Source organism: Ammospiza nelsoni, chromosome 1 (assembly GCF_027579445.1).
Source record: "Ammospiza nelsoni isolate bAmmNel1 chromosome 1, bAmmNel1.pri, whole genome shotgun sequence".
Lineage (NCBI taxonomy): Eukaryota > Metazoa > Chordata > Aves > Passeriformes > Passerellidae > Ammospiza > Ammospiza nelsoni.
The window spans coordinates 34491131-34508713 of NC_080633.1; the positions used below are offsets into that span (position 1 = coordinate 34491131).

General features: G+C 50.7%; 1 protein-coding gene across 1 annotated transcript; it reads left to right on the forward strand.

Annotated features, from left to right (window-relative positions):
• Positions 1-5754: 5754 nt before the first annotated feature.
• On the forward strand, positions 5755-9194 carry EVX1 (even-skipped homeobox 1). Its single transcript, XM_059489539.1, has 3 exons — positions 5755-6187; positions 7703-7953; positions 8664-9194. The coding sequence occupies exons 1-3, from the start codon at positions 5755-5757 to the stop codon at positions 9192-9194; spliced, it is 1215 nt and encodes a 404-aa protein (XP_059345522.1).
• The last annotated feature ends 8389 nt before the right edge of the window (positions 9195-17583 follow it).

Sequence of the window (17583 nt, forward strand, 5' to 3'; positions counted from 1 at the left end):
TTTTTGTTCTTCTTTTCCTCCTTTTCATTTGTTTGTCTTGCATACAGCTTTCTGTTCCTTGTCATTCTAAACAGAGTCCCATGACGTGTGTAAAGAGAAGACAAGAGGCAACACGCCTGTTCCCATGGGGTCAAATCTGCTCCTTTTCAAATCTAGGAGGAAATCACCCTTTCATTACAAGAGACACACTCCTGGGTCTCTGGAGTAAGATATCCTCTCCTGGCACTTCCCTAGTGGTGAGAGGTCCCAGCAGATCCTGTACCCCTTGGATACCCTTATCTCCAAAGGAACTTTCCTTCGGGATTTCTCACACCCTCCCCGGGGATGAAAAGGGTCCCCAGGATCCAGTATAGGAGCTAGGGCTTTTTCAACCACTTTCTCTAGGCAGAATTTCCACCTCTTGGCTTCAGTCTCCAATGCTCTGAACCCCACCTATGCCCCTCTCTGCCGTTGTTCATGAGGCTCCATATAAAAACATCTTCATCACAGTAAAGCTACCAGGATTTGGCCTCTGTGGAGCAGAACCAGGCCTAACGCTGGGGAGCGACAGGGCTGCAAGAGGGCGCAGAGAGCCTCTGGCTCTGGCCATGCGCTTCTTCCTCACAGCACACTCAGTGCACTGCAAACGCCCCTCGTTTACACCATTTTCTTCAGGGAAGGGCCCGGAGACCGTCCCTAGGGGACACTGCCGCCTGCCTGGGGGCGACAAAGGCAGAAATAGCTGGGTGTATCCGGCGGTGGGATACCGGCCCCTGGACGGGAGGGCGGGCAGCCTGCGGGGCAGCATCCCGGCAGGCAGCACCGCTCCTCTCGGCCCCTTCTGGGCCTCCAGTTTGTTTTAATAAAGCAGGATAAACCAAAATACTAAATGCGGTGAAAGAATGTGTGTTCGCCTCTGGCATTCCTGCGGTTTTCTCCCGATAATGCCACATCCCCCATTCCGGCTCCTCCTCGGAGCAGCCCCTGAAACTCCTCAGTGTTTCTGTAAGAGATGCACCAGGTCTCAGGCGACGCCGTCACCAGCGGCGGAGAAATGGAGAAATCGCGAAAATGCACAGCACGAAGGGCTGCTAGCTCAGTTCTCGTTAAATCAAATCTTTAACAAAAAAAAAAAACAAAAAAAAACAAAAAAAAAAAAAAAAAAAAAAACAAAAAAAAAAAAACCCAAACAACAACAACAACAACAACAACAACAACAACAAAAACAACAAAAAAAAACACCAAAAAACTCTAGTCACGAGAAGCACTGAAATACTGTCGATTTTCATTTACCTGTGCCTTCCTCCGAATTAAATTCACTCCTAAATACCCTTATGTTTTCAAATCAGAGAGTTTGCCACACAGATCATGTTTCTACTGCTCATCCTATCAGTAAAAGACTGCCGCAGTTTTATGGCTCTCGACGAGTCTGGGAGAGATAGGAATTGAAATCGAAAGCCCAAATTCCTCACGATTTACTCACTGTCATCAGTAAAGCAGCAGATTTAGTTTCCACGGTCAAACTTGTCCTGAATGTCCTATGAGAGGGAATCGTGCACTTTCCACCCCCTCCCCATTATTACCTCTTCCCCTAGGTTTTGGTCTAACAAAGTAAATATCTCCAGAACCTCATGCGGTGACAGTGAGGCGATGCTTCAGACAGCCCACAGTTAAAAACAAAAAACCCCAAAAGAATCCATCCAGAACAGACAGATGCCCTCCGCAGAGGTGCCGGGATCCGGCATTCAGAGGTACAGGGAGGCAGAAATATGTCCTGGATCGCATCCTGTAAATACCACTACACGCTTTCCTGGGCACAACCCACTCACGGCTGTGTCCTCTCTCTCCTCAACGCCACTTACGTGTTGCGTGCTGTCATTGTACCAGCTTGTCTTTACACACAAGAATAATGCGCCTATTATTCTCTTCTCTCAAAAGCTTCCACCTCTAATCATGTCGTAAAAAATAGCCTTAATAAAACAGTGATAATTACGCCATTATTGTTAACACTACCCATTAAAAATTTAAAAATAGGTTTTCTGGTTTGGTCACCCATTTGAAGTTGGTATCACTTTTTTGCGGCACTAAATCGTTCAGCGGTATGTCAAAACTTTCTTCCTTTTTAAAAGACGACAAGACTTCAGGGTTTTTTTAGAGAAAATGATCGTGGGTTCCTAGTCCTAACTGGGCAATATCGGTCAAAAGTTATTGACACCCTGTTGACCGGCTAAGAAAAATAAATACCCCGCAGGGAAGGAGGGCGTGATGCGCCTTTTCTTCTGCAGGCTTAGCGCTTTCAAGGAAAATGCCTGATTTATGAGCATATCACTCTGGCAATGTTTTAATGTCCCCCTATTACTTCCTCGTTTTGGGAAGGGTGTGTGTGCGTTTCGTTTGTTTCTCGTATGCGGGGCTACATTTCAGACAGCATTAAAGCGGGATTCGGCGTCCTGATCCCGCCTTGGCCATATACCAGCAAGGAGAGCTGCAAACTCGGAGAAATAAATAAGTTAGAAAAGTTTTGAGCATGCTTATGGCATCCTGGCTGTGACCTAGCGAGAGACAGAGAGTAGGTATTAAATCTCAGTCTGGAACGTGCAGGAAAAAAACCCCACCCACACCCATAGGGATACACTTTCCAATCTGCCTGGAAATTAATCCCAAATGAGGGAATCTCCTTCCAAATCGAGCATGACAGATCTGAGAGAGACACTAGACAGAAGGCAGCGCGCCGGACCCCGCGTTCTCGGTGAGGCGGCGGGGAGCGGGACCGGGCTCCTCGCTCCAGCCCGCCGCGCCACCGCCTCGCTGGCGTGCCAGGGGCTCTTGCGGCGCTACTTTTCCTGGGAGATGGAAAAACAGACGTTTTAAGAAGCCTTAACCAATCCAATCTAAATTGACCCCAAAACTTCCAGTACTTTTTTTTTTTTTTTCCCCGTTGTTAGATTCCACTCGGGCCTTTAACTCTCTGTGTTTACCCTTGGCAAATTAACGCATGTGTATGTGTGGGGGCTGTCCGTCTGTCCGTGCGGGGGTGTTCCACAGCCTGTGCCGCTGCGGGCTGCGTCAAGCCTTCTGTGGCAATGACCATCGTCTCGGGCTCAACAAAACCTCCGACTCGGGGTACAAGAGGGGTGACTTCTTGGTGGGAACGCATTAAGAATGGGCTGAGGAAGGAGGCAGCGGTGACTCGTAAACGAAGATGATAAAATTCCTGGGGATCGGCCAGTATAATCCACAGGAATCATCCCCAGGGCTCTGGTCTGGCAGAGAGAGGATTTCCCATTAACTTCCCCACAACCTTTTCCATCACCCACTCTGGGAGAGCTCCCTTGCACTCAGAATTCAGCTCCTGACTACTGTCTAATTTAGAAACAGACATGAATATCCCTCTTCTTACTACCACCAAACTCGTTGTGATGCGGAAATCCTCTCTGTCCGCCACAGATACCAGCCAGCTTCTTCCCACAGGGCTGCTTGGCCGAGCTAGGAAGGAGGCTGGAAGTGAGCTTTCTCGGGAAGCTGCCGTGGGCCCAGGGGGAGGCTGAACCTTCCCACTCCCCCCAGAGGTGCCAGGAACACAAACACAGATCCCCTGCCTATTCCAACAAAGCGCAAAAACGACGCCACCAGCCGTGGGAAGCGGCACCAGCGCGACACGGGAAGAGCGCTGCCCGAGCACCCCCGCCTCGCCTTGTCTGGCCTTGCCCCACAGCTCCGGCCCGCACCGCTCTGCTCAGGGATCAGCGCTGCCCTTCAGTGCTCTGCTCAGCACCGGAGACGGACTGCCTTATCCATCCATCCATCCATCCATCCATCCATCCATCCATCCATCCATCCATCCCCCGGACCTGGTCCTGCTTCCCCGACTCCACGCTCCCACAGCCCGCAGAGCCGAGCCCGGCTGCGGCAGGGATGGGCAGCAGGTCCTCACAGGGCACACCTCGGTCTAGAGGCTGGCAGGGGAGAAAAGGGAAAAGGAATTTATCAATGAGTTGCCCATAATTTTTCAAGCTTTGGAGCAGTGCATGCTTCACAACGTGCTGTGGAAAGCAGCACAGTCCAGAGTGTGTTATGTGTGCATGATGTGTGTTTGCATGGAAAAATATGTGCGTGTATATCCAGGGATAAAGGGATAATGGTGGCTACAGCCCTGTGAAAACTCGTAGTTTATCACCCTGAAAGCAGTATGCTTATTGCTAGGAGCACTCCTTAATCCATGCATCCAGCAGACCGGGAATCTTGTTTGCTTGCTTGTTTGTTTGTTTGTCTCTCTGCATCCTGCTCGCAGGGCTAGACGGAAAATCACAGCATGTTTCCTATTGCGCTGCCTGGCCCCCACCGGAGCGACGTCACCTCAGATATGCCAGTAAATTCCTTACCGGGTTGGGATTGTAATTGGTTGAATGTTTTCTGTATCCTGACTAGCCAATAACACTCCGAGAAAAAAAAATTTAGAACAACCAAGTTACGACAGATGGCGAAAAATGACTTGACATTACACATGTGAGGCAATGTTAACTAAAGATGACATCCTTACCGCATTCATTAGAAATATCATAATAGGCAAAAAAAGATTACACGTGCCGCTGTATTTATGGAACGAGGTCCCTTATTTTCAGACGAGTGCTGTCCAAATTGTTTCCCTTGTCATGTCTGTTTCAACAACATCTGCTAGCTAGCATAAGCTCTGGCCTTGATAACTTGCATTTTTCTGAGCCTGAATTACTCTTGGCAGACCTTCTTCATCCCCTTCCTACCCCCCCGCAACGAAAATAGATAATAATTTGTGCAAAGCAATTAGTTAAAAAGAAGAAAGGAAAGGAGACATAAAACCCTGATAAAAACGCAAGAATAATGGAAAAATGGGAAAAGCAAAGGAAAAAAATAAGAACAAACGATAAATGGCAGATAGATGGAATAACTACAGTTACAAGTGAAGTAGTCGTATCTTTTCACATGTAAAAAGCAATAAATATATAACCGCATTTCCAAATGGTAAACTAACATTTTAATCTCAGCAAACAGAAAGCAATGACAATTATACCGATAGGAACCGATATTGACCCAGAGCAAGAAATCAAAGCTATTTTTACATTCAAATGTCAGCAGCGCATTTCTTTATCCTCAAGTTTGCAAAGGATTCTTAGAAGCCTTATATATGCAGTTAGGCAGAAGCTGATTGCCAGCAATAAATAATGCATCCAAGGAAGAGGCTTGAGTACGTATCTTCTCACTTCCAGGATGCAGCTAAGGATCTTCGCCTCAATTCTACATCAAGGTTGTGGCTTAAAGCAGTCAAAGGGCTATTTAATTGTCAGGCAAGGCTTCCCCCCGCGGAACTCTCTCCGCATGTTACAACATCTTTGCAGCTCCATATGCATCTCTTTTTCACACTTCCCTCTCCATCTCAGGCTCCTACACCTGGCGCATCACGCATTTAGCCCATTCGCTCCGGCTCTTCCTTTCATCTTCCCAATGGCAGACGTTTCTATTTATCCACTGGCAATCAATGTGTGGCGTCACCGGTGGTACTGTAATGACGACTGCACCATTGAGGATGACAGCTTAGAAAGAAGAGGGCAATGGTGATCCCTCCCAGAGCAGCATAGCAGAGTGGAGCGCTCGCATCACAAGGTCACCCTATCTCACCGCTGGCTCCTCTGCATTGGCAGGAGAGGGTTGCTGGGTTTGTACAAGGCTGGGGCGGGAGCAGCAGGGAGGGGGGGGAAGAGATCTGGGTTTTTTTTCTCCCCTCCCTTAAGCAAAGCCACAATGGAAACCAGGAAGGAGATGGTGATGTTTCTGGAGGGGACTACTCTTGGCGCTCTAGTTGGCAAGAGGGTGCCTAATTTGTCCGAAGCAGTGGGGAGCCCCGCTGCGGAGCAGCAGGAGAAGATGATCCATCGGAACTGCATCAGCCCCAGACCTGGCCCCTTGGCGTCCCGGGAGAGAGGAGGAGGAGGAGGTGGCGGAGGAGAAGACGAAGAGGAGGTGGAGGTGCTGCCAGGGACAGGGACGGTGCCGGAGAGCCGCTCGGCGGCGGCAGCACTGCTTTCGGCCGGACAGCAGCCCCCCGTCCCGGAGCTCCCCTCCAGCAAAGGGCAGCAGAGCAGCTCGGACACCGAGTCGGATTTCTATGAGGAAATCGAGGTGAGCTGCACCCCGGACTGCGCCACGGGGAGCGCCGAGTACCAGCACAGCAAAGGTACCCAACTCCTTCCCAAGCCTCCGGCCCCACGTCCGCTCCGGGGCTGGGTGGCAGCACTGGTGGGGCGGGGGGGCTGCCGGAGGGGATTTTCCCCTCGCCAGCTGAGCGAGGGGCAAAGAAATCGGGGGTGTGTGTGTCTGCGCGTGTGTGATCTCTTTCCTGACCGAGTGCTCACCTCCCTGCCACCGGGAGACTTGTTTGGGAGTCAGAGGGCACGACACCGGGCAGCCCCCGCGTCCCTGGAGGGGAGCCAGGCTTCCCACCGTGGATGCGTCAGGCCTGCGGCTTGTCCCGTAGGATCTTTTTGGCCGGGACAACAACGCGCTCTCCCCTTCAATCTGCTCTATTTTATTTTTATTCTTCCCCATCTCCTAGACAGTGCATACTTCAGGAAATCCCTTACGATCCTCCACACCGGAGGTTTTTTTTTTTTTTGTATGTGTGTGTGTGGGGGTAAGATCAAACGAGTTTTCTGGCCAAGAGCTGTTTGTGGTTTTGCAGGGTGAAATGTGCCCGGGCGAGTGCGGAAGCGCCCATAAAGACTGTAAAATCTCTCGCCGACTCATGCCAGCCCCAAGTGCGGTAGTGAGGGCCTTGTTTGCACGTTGGGTTAAAAAAAAAGAAAAAAAAAAAGGAAAAAAAAAAAAAAAAGAGGAGAGAGGTCCAAATTACCTTGTCACTTCTATGTCTCGGTGGCGCCAGCTCGGAAATGGTCCCAATGAATTAATTGCCTTTGGTCTCGGGCACAATGAGGGAGAGTTGCATTTGAAAGCAAAGGCAGCGGACAGGCCCCTTTTCCCCCTGCCCCCACTCCCCACTCCCTATTCCCACCTTCCCAGCCTGGCAAAGACGTCCCTACCCTGACAACAACACACTTCTTCCCCCTCCCCGTTCCTCAATCACTTCAAGAAGCCGGGAAGCGTAGAGAGCGCTGTCTGTCCTCCCTCATCCCTTAGAGGCTGGTTGAAAACATCCTATCCTGTTCTTTGGAGGCTGAGCGGAGATCCCCAAGGCCTCACCTTCCCCTCAGAGGGAACAGTCTGTCTGCTGGCTGCCCCGCTCCTGGGTCCCTGCTGGCCTGGAGGCTGGAGCAGCGGAGCGGTGCCGCACGGATGGCGGGCACACCTGCCTTCTCCGGGCACTCGGGGTCGGGGGATGCTGCGGCGCTCCGGTTTCCCGGTGCGGGCAGCGGGTGTGAGGCTCAACGAGCAGACACCGCCATTGCGGGAGGTGCGTGTCGGCGAGGGCGGGGGACAGGTAACCTCCCAGCCAGAGTGAATAAGCCCCTCTCAAACCCTCAGGAGGAGTTTCATCCCCTTTCTCGCTGCCCTCCTCCCCGGTCCTTCTTGGATGTCAGTACCCCAATGCCCTCAGTACACCGGGCCAGGCAGGGAAACGCGAAATGGGGTGGGACGGGGGCCGAGGTGGGTTCGCTGGGGAGGCGGACGGCGAGCATCCCTGCATGCCCGCCCGCCTCCGAGTGTGTGTCTTTGCTCCGGGCTCCCCCCGCAGGGCCGTGCTCCGAGGCGCTGGCCGGCAGCCCCAGCGGCGGGGGGGATCACCCCAAGGGCAGCGGAGGCAGCGGCGGCTCCCAGGGCTCGCTGGCCTGCAGCGCCAGCGACCAGATGCGCCGCTACCGCACCGCCTTCACCCGCGAGCAGATCGCCCGGCTGGAGAAGGAGTTTTACCGGGAGAATTACGTGTCCAGGCCCCGGAGATGTGAGCTGGCGGCTGCTCTAAATCTGCCAGAAACCACCATCAAGGTACACGCAGCTCGGACATGTTTCCAATTAGCACGATATAAATCTGTATGGCCAAACTTCCTTGCAAAACTCGGGAAAGCACTTCGCCAGCACAACCCTCCCTCTCAGCTCCCCCCGCCTCCCGCCCCTTTCCTGGCCCTGCCCGCACCCTGCAGCAATGCGGGAGATGGGACACGGCTCCCAGAGCCATCCCGGCCAGCGCCGCTAATCTGCCCTCTCCCTAGCAGATTATTTTTAATCCTTCCTTCGCTTCAGTCCAAATATCGCTCAGCTCTTGGGGGAGGGAAGGGAAAGCCAGCAGCAGATCTTGTTTCGATCTCGCTTTGCTTTGCCTTTTCCAAAACATTTACACATGAAAATAAACCCCATAGCAATGATCCCAGGTAGTTGTGGATGCGAAAGGGCGGCAATGAGGCAGAGCCGCCCGGCTGGCCGGGACCCAGGGACGGGGGGTGAGCAGGACAAGCCCTAACAAGCAAAGAGGAAAACAAGCGCCCTGAAAGGGCTGCTCCTCTGGGTCTCCCTGTAGGTTTTTATAGGGGCTTAACTGATCCCTCTGTACGTGATGACAAGTCCCTCTAGGAGGGAAGGCTGGCGCCGGTCTCCGCTCTCCGGCAGACCCACGTCGGCCGCACCGCCCTGGGAGCGGGGCCGGCGGCCCGGCGGAGAGCGGCGGCGGGTGACGGCTCTCGCCTCTCCTCTGTCCGCAGGTCTGGTTCCAGAACCGCAGGATGAAGGACAAGAGGCAGCGACTGGCCATGACCTGGCCTCACCCGGCCGACCCGGCGTTTTACACGTACATGATGAGCCACGCCGCAGCCACCGGGAACCTGCCGTACCCATTCCCGTCCCACCTGCCCCTGCCCTACTACTCCCACATGGGCATCGGCGCCACATCGGCCTCGGCCGCCACCCCCTTCAGTACCCCCCTGAGGCCTCTGGACACCTTCAGGGTCCTGTCCCACCCGTACCCGAGACCTGAACTGCTGTGCGCCTTCAGACACCCCTCTCTCTACCCTGCCCCGACTCATGGACTCAGCAACGCCGGGGGCAGCCCCTGCTCCTGCCTGGCATGCCACAGCGGCCAGTCCAACGGGCTGGCGCAGAGACCCTCCGGATCAGACTTTACCTGCTCGGCCACAACCAGGACTGACTCCTTTCTCACTTTCACGCCCTCTGTGCTGAGCAAAGCCACCTCAGTTTCCATGGACCAGAGAGAAGAAGTACCTTTAACGAGATAAACCTTTGTCTCAGGGTTATGAAATACTCATCCCTTTCCCGGACTTCTCTTCGAGTTAATGTACCTACAGCCCATGTTTATTTAATCGTGTTCTCTCCTCAGCCGCGGACACCCACAGAAAAAAACCCGAAAAAAAAAAAAAAAGAAAAAAACAAAAAAAAGAAGAAAAGAGACTAAAAATAGCTCAGTCTTAAAAGGATTTACATTCCAAGGGGGGAAAAATAATAGAAAGAAGAAGGAAAGTATCACTAATGATTTATCTCTGAGAGGGAATTTAGGCACGAAGGAGGAAGAAAATCAGCTCGAGTGAAATATGGTCCAGCCAGCCACATACAGAAATGTGCTGGGACTTTCTTTTCCGTGGATAGACTTCTTCCCAAGGGCTGGGGGTTCTGCGGATCACAACAAACCTTACGCACAAATCTATGAGGCGGAGAATGAAAATCTGAAATACTTGAAAGAAACACTATCTTGATAACGAAACGGCTTGTGCGCATGAAGAAAGCAAAGATGAAATCCCTCAGTGTTCAGAAAATAAAAACAACAGGCAAACAACAAAAACAAACCCCAAAAGGTTTCCGGTTTGCAACTCGGCAGTATTATCCTGTTGTCTCTATGGAAAATAACAATGCTTTACCATAAAGAAAACCTGTCATTCTGTACATTACTTTCGTGTTTAATTGCATTCTTTACCCTCCCTTGTCTCGTCCTTAGTTGTGAGCAGAAATCCAGCGTTTCAATTCCTCTTTCATTCCAAATTTTATTTTTAAGAGGCAGACTGGAACTGGCAGGGGAAAAATACGAGCTCCTGCCTCTTTATGGGTCAGAGCTATTATTTGTCCTTTAAATAACAATGTCCTATTATCAGTCGCTGAAATGTGCACACACTGACGAAATTAGCAAGTGATGTATATGTAAAGAGGGTTTTTGAATATCGAATGTACAATGCTCCGCGAGCAAAGACCCCGTGCCAAACGCTAACAAGCCGCCAAGGGAAGAGATTAGAGGTGACAGGGAGCACAACTCCTTCAGACAATCACCAGTCTGCAAATTGGAGAAAAGGCGATTTCCCTTCCTTTGTACTTCAGCCTTCAGTTCTCTCACTGTCTTCTCCTTGCTGTGTCTTCTCTTTATTATTTTTTTAAATTTTATTTTTTAAGTAATTATTTCATTTGTCGGGTTTCTTTCTCCATCCCTGATCTTGGTATTTGTGTGTGTCCTCCACACTGGTCACCCTTCCTTCTTGAAGAGTATTTCTTTCACAAAGTCGCCCACCCGTTTCCTATCCAAAAGGTATTTCGGAAGAAGGTAGCATAATTGCTTTTGCTTGGATTTCTGTAACCCTAAATTAAAAAAAAAAAAAAAAAAAAAAACAAAAAACAACCAAACACGGGCACGGAGCTGGATAGTGCTTTCTTCCAAAACCGACATTATTTATTTCATTCTGTTTTAAAATAGCCCAAAAATACACTGCCATAATTTGTTACCATGTCGGAATAAAACTTAATAGCAACAAAAATAATAACACCAAAACCAATAATAACGACACGTTTTAACAACCTCTCACCCATATTGTTGTCGTGCTTGCTTAAAAAAAAATGGTTAAAACGTTGCTTAAGACGAATTTCACCGTGCAGTTTCTAATAGTTACAGTTCAACAAGCAGGAAAATAAATGCTGGACAGAACAAAGACTTGTTGACACCTCTGTATCTACTTTGTACTAAATTGCTCAGAAGCCTCTGGTTTACTGCCACACCGGAGACTTTTTGTCTTTAGGAGAGGGAGTGCATAGCAGCGTTTTCCCTATAGCGGATGGAGAGCAGGGAAGAGACACGGGCGTGCCAGGACATATTTTTTCCAATTAAAAAAATATTGTTTATTACAGCTTTTTAAAACCCCATCCAAAGTCACGATCTTTAAATCATTAACGCCAGATTATTCCATCCTTTATAAATGAGATTTCCTCGTGGACATGAAAGCAATGGCCCTTTTTGGACACTCACAGATAGATTCCCCGTCCCCGTCCTCCCCCGGAAATAACAATTGTAAACAGCGTCCAAGGGGAGAACCGAACAACATCCGAGGTTTGCAAGCCTTTCCCCCTCTTTTACTTTGTTTTTTAGCAGACAGAAGAACCAGTCCGATAAAATAGGAGCTGCGGGGCCAGTGCTTGGTACCATTGCCCCGGCAACCCCGGGAGCACGGAGCGCTGAAGAGGTCGGGGAGGGGTAGGACGGCAGATGACCCCAAAAACGGGGTCTCTCACGTAGCCCACGACCCCTCATTCCCGGGCCAGGCACGGGCACCTGCTGGGCGGGAGCGCAGGCCAAGGTCCGGCCGAAGCTGCCGCTGCGATGGCGGCAGAGTTTGCTCTTGCAGAGTGACCAGCTCAGAAAATGCCATCGGCTGGCGCACAAATACCTATATTTTATATATCTAGCAGCGTGTGAGAGAAACAGAGCACTTAAGCCTCTGATAACCACTTCACCCGTGACTGGGACATCCCCCCGAGCAAAGGGGGAGCGAGCGGGAGGCAGGGAGCCGGCGTGTCCCTCTGTCCCCCGGCTCCGGAGCCGCCCTCCCGGCCGCCCGTTCCCGGAGGATGCTGCGGCAAAGGGTGGCTGTGAATTTCTCCGCGGCTCGGTCACAGGGCAGAGATTGCCTGCGACAGGTAAATAGGCTGCGGGTCGCGGTAATGCCAAGAGTATTTTCAGTTAATAGGGGAGGGAAAATGAGGTGTCTGGAGCGATATTGGAAAGTACAAGATCGATGATCCGTCCTCGTGTCCAATCAGCAGCCTTTAATTGACTGTATTTTCTAGGTAATTGAGCCGCTGTGCTCCTAAATTGAAGTGGAAGATATAACAATACATCTCAGTGGGAGGAATTACTCATTACTTCATAATGAAATTTTCCATTTGCTGCGTGGGGCCGACGCCGTTAACACCTTCGCCGCCGGGGGTGGTGTCCGCGGCCCCACGTGGGGCGCTGGCTCCGGGCACGCGTGGGGCGCTGACGGCGGCGAGGGCACACACGGGGCACCCGCCGGCAGCAGTTCTGCCTTTGGCCCCGAGCCACCGCCACCAGGCAGGCAGGACTCCATGGCCTCGCCCTGGTCGGGGATGAGACCCTTGGAGGAACCGGGGTGAGGCCCCGGGGGAGGCGGCGATGGGGACCTGGCCCCTTGTCACCAGCGGGAGCGGAGTTTTCTTCGGGGTACCCCATGTGCTACACCGGGTCCGGTCCCTGGCCAGCCAAATTCAGCTCCTAAAGGCGGTGCCTCCCACCCCCCCGCGCCTTGTTAGCGTTTGATTGATTGCCTTATTAAAGCGTGTTCTTGTAAGTGTGACCGAGCTGATTGCACTGCATATGTTTGGGATAATGCTCATTTTAAACAACTGAATAATAATACTACTAATAAAAAAAGCACCAGAAGAGGAAGAAGATGAGCTCTAGAGAACGGGTTAAGCCTAAACGATCCCGGGGAGCAGCGCTGTAACTCGCGCATTAAATTGGTCCTTTACTATCAAATCACTCAACCCATCTTTGTTGTGTTTTATCTGTCACCTCCTGTACCATTAAGTGAAATAGCAACGAGACTGACGCTTACGTTCCCGTCTCAGACTATATGTTTTTATTAAGGTTGTATGATTAAACTGGATCGGATCTGCTTTCCCAGCACTATGCTTTACTTCAGCGCCTAAATCATTGGCAAATCGTCTCTCCATATTTCACGTTTTCTGCTGGGTTGCTCGGTCATTTGCCAGCACCTGCAGAAAAGCATGCGGCTCCTTTAGCTTTTTGGCTTGTCTATCTGAAAGATCCTTTTGTTTTCTATTATTCTCCTGCTCGCCCGGCTACTTTATTTTACTACCGAGTTTAGCCCCTGAAAACACCCTCCACCATATGTCACCCCAAGGCTCGCTGTCCTGCCTCTTACAATAGTGTCACCCTGGGGTAAAGCCCACGTCAGGATGAGCTGAAGTCTCTTTAACACAAATGGCTTCATTTAGGAGCATCAGGTTCCTGGGTGGAAGTCAAGGGGGATAAACCAGCCCCACGCGCTTTTTGCTTCACCCTTCTACCCGGAGCCCCGTACACATTGCCTGCTTCATTCAGATCGTCTCGCTTCTCCTTCTGTGAGTTGGGAGCGTCCCGTCCTGACCCTGGAGAGCCGGTACTGCGGCAGGGATGCGGTTACGATAGGTCCGGGTAGATCCCTGACAGAACTGGTCCCTGGTTTAGGAAGTTTTTCTTCTCTCTCTCTCAGGTAGGAGGAAGAAGAAATAGCTAGTTCAGAATTCCCTACCAAGAAAACAAATAGATCACAACCTCTGGCCTCCAATTCACCGTTTGTTCCCACTCCACTTTGTAAATTTTTTTAAAAATCACCTACACTGAGTGTATCTACGACCGAGAATGTAGCGCAGGTTTACACTAATATTTACAAACCTCACTTTAAATAATCTCAATCGGTGTATTTCATGCACTTATACATGCAGAGCAAACACACGATGTGATTTTCTCTGCTGCCCTCTCTGCAAAGAAGTGCCTGTGACTTCAGAGACAGAAATTGCCACTTAAGAACATCACATGAAAGTATTAAGTAATTATTTAAAACAAGGCTGTTTAGAAAAATATTTGTGTTTATTGCAGCTGCTCGATTGGCCTCGTTAAATCTGGGGAGCATTTAAATTGTGTTACAGTCTCATTTAAATCCAGTTTCGTTCCAGCAGGCTGCAAAGCCTGAATAGAACCAATCACTCCATAATGATGATGAATGAGAAATTAATTCAGATACAAGCAAGACAATTTAGGCCTTCATCTGTTTAAATAGCCTTCCAAGATTATTCGCAATTGCAGGTCACAGATTTAATCAATTGTCCAATCTTGTGAAAGTCATATCCTTGCATCTTCATCGAGATTATTTATAGCGCGGTGAAGCCCAGTGAAAGGTATACACTCTTAACAGGAACAATTACTTAAAGAGAAGAGTTTGCAAAATGAAAAACAAATGCCTCCGTGGGCAGTAAACCATCAAACACTTCCTCGCTCTCCCGACACATCCTCGCCGGTCTGAGCAGAGGAACGGAGCTGCAGGTGGGGGATAAAGGGGACCATCACCAAACTCCATCCCTGCCGTATCGGCTCCTATGCCCGTCAGCACAGCCATCCGCACTCCTTTGTGGGCCACCCAGTCTAGTCTCTGCGGAGCCGTGCTTTGCTCCCGAGGGCGATGGCCTCAGAAAGGACACGTTAAAAAGCAGCTTTTAATCACGCAAGGATAAGCAAACCGCGCCTCTGCTCAGCCCGGGGATGCCAAGCTTTCCTGCGGGGAGACCTGTCATTTTCTGCCTCTGACTGGCTCCTATCGAGATATATAAATACACGTGTGTGCCAGAAGCCCTGTTTCAGGCCGAGCCCTGCGAATGCCCCTGCGCACAGCCAGGCTCCCTCTGGCGCGGTGCTCGCCCTGCTCGGGATGGAGCCGGCAAAGCATCACTGCACCGCTCCTGGAAGCGCCGGCTCTTTCCTCCGGGCTCGGAGCAGCCTCACCTGGGAAAACCCGAGGTCCCGAATAACTCAGGGTCAATAAAGTTGAAATAAAGCACTTTCATAATATGGAGAATTGCTTAATTTCTCGAAAAAGAGTTGGAAAGCAACGAAGAGACCAGACATTTGTTGTCAGGATCCCGGGGTATAACTGCCTCCTCCCGCTTCTCATCCATTCTCCAAACACCTCCCATGTACCTGGAGCCCCCCTGGCACTGAAGCCCTGTCTGGGGCTCCTGCAGGCTCCTGCCCAGACTCAAAGGGTGATCCCGGGCTCGGAGAAACACCTGCTGCCCCAAAGGGGCTTACCCCGGGGCCCCGGGAATACCGCGCGAAGGGAAAACCTGGGGTATGGTAGGGGTAGGACGCGGCCCCACGTCCTCTGTCCGAGGGACCCTGAGGGTGGGAGCTCCGAGTTCCGCTGGGCAGCGCGGATCCTCCGGCCCCGTGTCCCTGCTGGGGACGAGGGGCTCACGAGGAGCCACCGCAGTCTGACCGCAGGGAGGGACGGGTTTCACGGGTGGGAGTGTGGAGGGTCAGCACAGGTGGGTCAACACGAGGTGAGCCGTGCTCCCGGCGAACCGGGGGCACCAATGCAGTTTTTCCTCACTGGAAAGGGCAGCGTGGGGCGCAGTGACCCACGGGCGCTGCTGGGCTGGGGAACGCGAGGGTTTCGAGCGGCAGAGCGGGCCAGGGGAGTGCGCAGCCCGACACGGGGAGCTGGAGCAGTGCCTAAAACAAAGCCTGCCTACAGGACCCCCAGAGCTCCAAGGAGCCGGTCTCAGCGACAGACTTTGATGTATCGCTGTCCAATTAGTGCCTTTAATTGGTGTCCTCTGGGACAGGCAACCCGGGAGCTGAGGCGGCGAGAGCTCTCTCGGCAAGCTCTGCCCGCTCGCAAGGTAACAGATAAATAATGCGGCCGGGCGGGAGGAATCCTGCGTCCCTCTCCCTCCGAGAAGGAGCGGGGAAACGACGGAGCAAACCCGAGGCCAAGTGCTTGCACACCGCCCCGGGGAGCTCCGTGCCCACGGACACCCGTGTGCCCAGGCAGGGAGGGACGGGGGGTGCAGCTGCTCCCACATTTATCCCGACCCCGGCGATGGACGCCCCTCTCCCCGCCAGCTGCAGAGCGGGGGTCACCAGCGTGGAAACGACGCTGCTTAACACAAACCGCACGTTCCTTCCAATTTGGCTAATGAAGGTCGCCCGTTAAGCGTAATTTTAGAGGTTAAATGAGGCTGACTGCAGATTTAAAGACGCTTGATAAAACGTCTTATTTGAATGACAGCAATTGTATATATAGATGCCTTTACAGCGGTCTAGATTTACCTTGGGGGAGGAGGAAGAGGAGGAGGAGGAGGAAACAAAGCAAACACACTAACAGGGAGGGAGGAAAACGCTTCGCCAATTTATTCTAAACCAAAAATGCTTGGTCGAAAGAAAAATTGATCGCTTCATTCATCAAAAGAATAAAATACCTTTCTGAGATCAGAAGGTGCTCGAAGAGAGAGGGAGAGAGAGAGACGGGGGGAAAGTTCGTAGTTGACAAGAACCATCAAAAGGAGCAAGAAGTCATTGGAAGCTCACCTTAAAGTAATTCTGTTTTTCTTCTGTTTTATTCTCCTTTGAATTTTTACATTTTTTTTCTCTTTCTTCGGGTAGTCATAAAACGTTTTAAGAAAAAAAAAATCACCTGAAGCCAGAGGAAGATGAGATTTTTTTGATTAATAAGGAAATCAATTTGGCAGAACAGAAAGGATGCTGACTTCTCAAACTCGCTGTTTGCAGAGGCGTCTCTGGGGAAGGCAAGCAGTTCGAGGCTGTTTCGGGAGCCATCAATCCCTAGTACCCGGGTACACCTCAAAACTAAACCACCAGAATTTTTACAAGAAAGCATCTCTGATCGATATTTGCAAGCTGAACTATTTTAGTTGCTCTTCTGAAGCCGTGTTTTCAGTGTTAAAATGTCATTTCACCACATGCAATACAGGGTTCCATTAGAGGCATCTTTTATGTACAGTCTCCAGAAGCTATGTGTAAGTGGGTCATGCACTGCCGCCAAAAATCACAGCCTGAAAATCCCACATGCCCACTCCTTACAGAGAAACCTTACTTTCCGCCGGGATGAGTACTCTCCTTTTCTTATTCAAGGGAACAGACCCTCTCAGCCTGGTCAGCCAGTTTTCTCAATAGCTTGTTCTCACCATGCTGAATTTGTATTAAATGAACATTTTACTCTCTTTGTCTTGCTTGCCTGGCACCAAATTCTGAAGGTCCTAACTTGTCCTAAAATGCATCTTTGCCTACACAGAAGAAGTTTGCTTACTTCTGTTGCAGTACAGGATCAAAGATGAGTTTCAGAACAAATAAAGCAACTACTAAATCCACACAATTAATATTAATTACTCCTGGAAATTATCCTACAATTATTCTAACGTTTACTCAAGCCTGTGTACTGCAGGGATGGAAGTTTTCTCTAATGTGGAGACACTGTCATAGGGTCCAAAATCACTTTCCATAAATGACTTGAAGTAAAATTTAATCCAAACTCAAAAGGTCTGATTTACTATATAATAGCTGTGTAGTAGCACAGTCTTGCCTCCTCTCACAACTAAAAATGAAGTGAAAATCCTGCAGAAAAGAGAAGGAAAACAAAAAGGTTGGGGAGAGGGTGAGGGAAATTCCTAACTTTGCCAATGCTTATGCTCCCATTTCAGCCACCTGAAATGTGGAGTGGGGTCTATTCTGGAGGAGGAAGAGCACTCAGCCTGTTGGCTGGTGCTGGTTTGGCTCTGCTAAACCTGCTCCTGTTTTAGCAGAGATATGAATTTAGG